At 37.5% G+C, this 6757-nt stretch overlaps 1 protein-coding gene across 7 annotated transcripts in view; it reads right to left on the minus strand.

Moving 5' to 3' along the window:
• Window positions 1-6757, minus strand: part of SENP7 (SUMO1/sentrin specific peptidase 7) — a 190787-nt gene that overhangs the window by 3385 nt on the left and 180645 nt on the right. For all 7 annotated transcript variants that reach the window (XM_010841983.1, XM_010841988.1, XM_010841987.1 and 4 more), the window contains 3 exons: window positions 4241-4284; window positions 4081-4149; window positions 3133-3283 (listed from right to left, as the gene is read on the minus strand). In XM_010841983.1, coding sequence (XP_010840285.1) covers window positions 3133-3283; window positions 4081-4149; window positions 4241-4284 — 264 coding nt within the window. The remainder of the gene's footprint in view (window positions 1-3132; window positions 3284-4080; window positions 4150-4240; window positions 4285-6757) is intronic.

A 6757-nucleotide genomic window follows, 5' to 3' on the forward strand; every position in this document is an offset into this window, starting at 1 on the left:
AAAGTGAAGAGGAACTAAAAAGCCTCTTGATGAAAGTGAAAGAGGAGAGTGAAAAAGTTGGCTTAAAGCTCAACATTCAGAAAACAAAGATCATGGCATCCGGTCCCATCACTTCATGGGAAATAGATGGGGAAACAGTGGAAACAGTGTCAGACTTTATTTTTTGGGGCTCCAAAATCACTGCAGATGGTGACTGCAGCCATGAAATGAAAAGATGCTTACTCCTTAGAAGGAAAGTTATGACCAACCTAGACAGCATATTCAAAAGCAGAGACATAACTTTGCCAACAAAGGTCCGTCTAGTCAAGGCTATGGTTTTTCCCGTGGTCATGTATGGATGTGAGTGTTGGACTGTGAAGAAGGCTGAGCGCCGAAGAATTGATGCTTTTGAACTGTGGTGTTGGAGAAGACTCTTGAGAGTCCCTTGGACTGCAAGGAGATCCAACCAGTCCATTCTGAAGGAGATCAGCGCTGGGATTTCTTTGGAGGGAATGATGCTGAAGCTGAAACTCCAGTACTTTGGCCATCTCATGTGAAGAGCTGACTCATTGGAAAAGACTCTGATGCTGGGAGGGATTGAGGGCAGGAGGAGAAGGGGACGACAGAGGATGAGATGGCTGGATGGCATCACTGACTCGATGGACTTGAGTCTGAGTGAACTCCGGGAGTTTGTGATGGACAGGGAGGCCTGGCGTGCTGCGATTCATGGGGTCGCAAAGAGTCGGACACGACTGAGCGACTGAACTGAACTGAACTGACCCTAGATCATGTTTATAAATCTGATGAAACTATTAGAAGCTAGATGTAAGAAGGACTTACTTAAAAAGGAATGGAGTATTACTCAGCCATTAAAAAGAATACATTTGAATCAGTTCTAATGAGGTGGATGAAACTGGAGCCTATTATACAGAGTGAAGTAAGCCAGAAGGAAAAATATAAATACAGTATACTAACGCATATATATGGAATTTAGAAAGATGGTAACAATAACCTGGTGTACGAGATAGCAAAAGAGACACTGATGTATAGAACAGTCTTATGGACTCTGTGGGAGAGGGAGAGGGTGGGAGATTTGGGAGAGTGACATTGAAACATGTAGAATATCATGTAAGAAACGAGTTGCCAGTCCAGGTTCGATGCGCGATACTGGATGCTTGGGGCTGGTGCACTGGGACGACCCAGAGGGATGGTATGGGGAGGGAGGAGGGGAGGAGGGTTCAGGATGGGGGAACACATGTATGCCTGTGGCGGATTCATTTTGATATTTGGCAAAACTAATACAATTATGTAAAGTTTTAAAATAAAATAAAATTTAGAAGGAAAAAATAAATAAATAAATCAGAACATTAAAGTCTTTAAAATATTTGTAACAATCTGATAACCATGACATTATCTTGTTTTAGTCTGTATTTTCTTGATGACAACTGTAGTTAGATATCTGCTCTTATATTTCTGTTAGTAGAATTATCTTACTGATGTAACATTTCATCTTCTGTACTCATTTGTTTTCTGTGAGTTGTCTTTTATTATTTATTTAACTGATCTATACGATTTTTGTAAATTTCTTCCTTCACAAAGAATCCATTTTTATTTACAGTTGGAGGTGCAAATCAAAGTTTCTGTTTGACTTTAATGTATGCTTCAAAATGTTGCCAAATGTATTAAATAATAAATTACTTCAAAGATTTGGAATATTACTTTTTCATATAAAATTTATCATATGTTCATGAAAAAAAAAAAAAAGGAAATTAAGAATCCCAGGGTTTAAAGCTGAAATGATGGGCTGACTGTGATTCTAGGAGCATATGTCAGTGGAAATTTAACTGTGTAAGTATTTTTATTAGAATTAATGTTGTTTTTCTTAGGCCTAGTTACAAAGTTCCACAGGTTTTGAGTGATCAATCTGAAACCTGTTTTTTTCCACCCACTGTCTGTTATATTAGTGCACAAATTTGTGAAACACAAGGTTTAGTTTTTTGAGTTCCCCACCCCCTAGGAATCTTAAGTGGTGCTACAACCTAAATGAGATGTATACTCTACAGACTGGGGCTACATAAAGTAAAATTATATAGCAGATTCAGAATATGTTATGTAATAAGACATTCTGGATAATCTAAAAACAAAATCAAATCTCTTTGGAAAGAGTATTAGAAGATCAGAATTCTCATCCTATAAGGCAGTTCCAGTGTAGAATAAAAAAGGAAAAAGAAAACATAATAACACATTTAGTGGTTTCCATTATGTATACCATCTTCTACTATAATCAATTCTCCCCAATTATATCAAAAGTTGTAACTGCATACTATAACCTTCATGCTTTGAAAGTACATTTAAGGATTATCTAAACAAGCCTCTGGTCAAAAATACCCTGTTTCTACAGCCATCTTCATAAATAATACTGGTTATGACTGAAGTAATAAGCTAACAGTTAAAAAAAAAAAGAGTGATTCCTTACTATTTAAAACTCTTTTTAATGTTGCTACAGTTCGTATAGAATCTCTGACGAGCTAGAAAATAATACCCATTCTTGTCATTGTACTTATGTAGCTGATGGTTTTCTGAGATTCTTCAATACACAAGTCTTTGGTCTTGAAATTTTTCTTCAGCTTTGTCTGTCTTATTCTCTCTCTGCCTCGAATCCATCTGCGACTCCAATTATATGTAAATTAGACTTTTGACTGTACCATACTTGTCTCTTTTGCGCTGCTCTCTTCTTTACATGCTTTTTCCTTTCTTAGCTACAGTGGGATACTTTCTAGTGTCCTTTTTTAAAGTTCCCTAATCCTGTCTTCTGTTGTATTCAGTCTGCTATTAAACCCAGCCAGTAAGTTCTTAATTTTAGATATATCAGTATGCACTTTCAGTTCTAGAATATCCACTCAACACTTTTTTTAAAAGCAGATTCCATTTTCACCTATATTGTTCATCTTTGACTATTTTCTCCAATAAATTAATCAAATTATTTTAAAGTTCTTATCTTTTAACTCCAATATTTGGGTTATATATGGTTCTATGTCTTTTTTTTTTTTTTCTTGATTACCTCTAACATTTTCCTGCTTCTTTGCTTGCCCAATAATTTGTGATTATATGTTAGTAACTGTGAATAAAAAACTTATTTATATCTTTACATACCTTAAAGAAGCTTTCCACATATTGCAGTAAATACACACCACAATCACTGCTATTATCCTGTTTAGGAACTTTAGGGCACAGGTCCACCATGTTTGTTTTGCTGAATTCACGATGAGTTTTTCGTTTAACTTCCCATTCTACCTCTAAATACCTTAAATCAACAAAATGTAGAGTGACGTGAATAGAACTTTCTTTACTGTTATGTAAACTTTCACAAGGACTTCCCTGGTGGCTCAGATGGTAAAGTGTCTGTCTACAATGCAGGAGACCTGGGTTAGAGCCCTGGGTTGGGAAGATCCCCTGGAGAAGGAAATGGCAACCCACTCCAGTACAATTGCCTGGAAAATCCCATGGACAGAGGTGCCTGGTAGGCTACAGTCTATGGGGTCGCAAAGAGTCGGACACGACTGAGCAACTTCACTTTCACTTTTCACTTTCAAACTTTCACGAAGATGTAAAAGCATCTGCCGCCAAATATGTTGCCTCCAGCCACATTTCAAAAGACTTAAACCTTAACAGCACAAATTATAACTTGTGAGGCTTCAAAAATGCTAATAAAATCATCTGAGTTTCAAACTAAAAACTAGACTTTTTTCAACAACTCAACTTTTACAACTTATATAAGTCACTTATATTTACAAAGTAAACTTCAGTTGCTAGTTTTTTCCAGATCCTATAGCAAATTTTAAAATTACCAACAGACACAAAATAAGAATGTGAAAGAGTTTTTTCCTAAAGTGTTACTTTTGTTCAATTGTGAATACAAATTCAAATTTACTTTTGATATAAATCCTTGAGAAATGTTTTATACATAATGGGGTTATTATTAATTAGATTTATAGACCTCACGTAAGTATTAATAAAATATAACTTCTGATCTAATTTTATAAGTAATTCTTAAGGCAACTTACCAATTATTGAGATTATAGTAAAATCATCACTACTTACTCTCGTAAATTCTGAACTGTGTTTTGTATAGAAGCAGCTTTCAAGGAATCTAGTATGAGAATGCATGGCCTATGAAAAGCAAAGAAAGAAATCAAGATGTACGTATTTGTATATGAAGTAAACATAAATATCTAAACTATGTGTTACAGCATGTACGCACCTTTTACACATCTTCTTTGGTACTGTCACATTCATCTCAGGACTCTGAAATAACATGAATTTTTATGACTTTGAAATTAAAGCCAGTTTGAATAAATAAATTTTCAGTCATTTTAAAAAATGTTTCAAATAACTTTAAAATTTCAAATGAGAGTTCTTTTCATCATCTCAACTAAGCCAAATTCGTTTTTAAAATTTATTATTTTCTGTCACTGGTGAAAGACTTTATAAACTTTTACATGTGACCTTAAGAAGTTATGGAGCTTTAAAATAGCCTAAAAACAAACTGGAACTTGAATTACTTTGTATTCAGAGTTGCCATCTTAAACAAAGATAAACAAGTTAATTGAATCTGTCCTTAATCACATTTTCTTAACTCAGTAAATGAAGTCAGTAGCGACACACTTCTCCCTTTTGAAGCACAAGAAGCAAAGTATTAATGTATATTAAGGGACAAGAGAGGGCTTCCCTTGTGGCTCAGCTGGTAAAGAATCACCTGCAAAGTGGGAGACCTGGGTTCAGTCCCTGGGTTGGGAAGATCCCCTGGAACAGGGAAAGGCTTCCCACTCCAGTATTCTGGTCTGGAGAATTCCATGAACTGTATAGTCTACGGGGTTGCAAAGAGTTGGACACAACTGAGCAACTTTTCACTTTCACTTTCAAGGACAAGAGATGGGGTATTTTGTTATTTTTGCTGACAAATTTAAGAATCAATAGATCAAACTTTCTTTAATATGCAGAACTTCTCAGTTATCTTTATTATGCTAATATAACAGTAAATCTTAAAGACGGAAATAGAACACAGGATTTACTTAGCTTCAGTTCAGTTAAGTCGCTCAGTCGGGTCCGACTCTTTGCGACCCCAGGAATCTCAGCACGCCAGACCTCCCTGTCCATCACCAACTCCCGGAGTTCACTCAGACTCACATCTATCAAGTCAGTGATGCCATCCAGCCCTCTCATCCTCTGTCGTCCCCTTCTCCTCCTGTCCCCAATCCCTCCCAGCAACAGTCTTTTCCAATGAGTCAACTCTTCGCATGAGGTGGCCAAAGTACTGGAGTTTCAGCTTTAGTATCGTTCCCTCCAAAGAAATCCCAGGGCTGATCTCCTTCAGAATGGACTGGTTGGATCTCCTTGCAGTCCAAGGGACTCTCAAGAGTCTTCTCCAACACCACAGTTCAAAAGCATCAATTCTTTGGCGCTCAGCCTTCTTCACAGTCCAACTCTCACATCCATACATGACCACAGGAAAAACCATAGCCTTGACCAGGCGAACCTCTGTTGGCAAAGTAATGTCTCTGCTTTTGAATATGCTATCTAGGTTGGTCATAACTTTCCTTCTAAGGAGTAAGCATCTTTTCATTTCATGGCTGCAGTCACCATCTGCAGTGATTTTGGAGCCCCCAAAAATAAAGTCTGACACTGTTTCCACTGTTTCCCCATCTATTTCCCATGAAGTGATGGGACCGGATGCCATGATCTTCGTTTTCTGAATGTTGAGCTTTAAGCCAACTTTTTCACTCTCCTCTTTCACTTTCATCAAGAGGTTTTTAAGTTCCCCTTCACTTTCTGCCATAAGGGTGATGTCATTTGCATATCTGAGGTTATTGATATTTCTCCCGGCAATCTTGATTCCAGCTTGTGCTTCTTCCAGTCCAGAGTTTCTCATGATGTACTCCGCATATAAAGTTAAATAAGCAGGGTGACAATTTACAGCCTTGACGTACTCCTTTCCCTATTTGGAACCGGTCTGTTGTTCCATGTCCAGTTCTAACTGTTGCTTCCTGACCTGCATACAAATTTCTCAAGAGGCAGATCAGGTGGTCTGGTATTCCCATCTCTTTCAGAATTTTCCACAGTTTATTGTGATCCACACAGTCAAAGGCTTTGGCATAGTCAATAAAGCAGAAATAGATGTTTTTCTGGAACTCTCTTGCTTTTTCCATGATCCAGCGGATGTTGGCAATTTGATCTCTGGTTCCTCTGCCTTTTCTAAAACCAGCTTGAACTTCAGGGAGTTCACAGTTCACATATTGCTGAAGCCTGGCTTGGAGAATTTTGAGCATTACTTTACTAGCATGTGAGATGAGTGCAATTGTGCAGTAGTTTGAGTATTCTTTGGCATTGCCTTTCTTTGGGATTGGAATGAAAACTGATCTTTTCCAGTCCTGTGGCCACTGCTGAGTTTTCCAAATTTGCTGGCATATTGAGTGCAGCACTTTCACAGCATCATCTTTCAGGATTTGAAATAGCTCAACTGGAATTCCATCACCTCCACTAGCTTTGTTCATAGTGATGCTTTGCAAGGCCCACTTGACTTCACATTCCAGGATGTCTGGCTCTAGGTGAGTGATCACACCATCGTGATTATCTGGGTCATGAAGATGTTTTTTGTGTAGTTCTTCTGTATATTCTTGCCATCTCTTCTTAATATCTTCTGCTTCTGTTAGGTCCATACCATTTCTGTCCTTTATCGAGCCCATCTTTGCATGAAATGTTCCCTTGGTAGCTCTAATTT

Source organism: Bison bison, unplaced genomic scaffold, assembly GCF_000754665.1.
Source record: "Bison bison bison isolate TAMUID 2011002044 unplaced genomic scaffold, Bison_UMD1.0 scf7180017864168, whole genome shotgun sequence".
Classification (NCBI taxonomy): domain Eukaryota; kingdom Metazoa; phylum Chordata; class Mammalia; order Artiodactyla; family Bovidae; genus Bison; species Bison bison.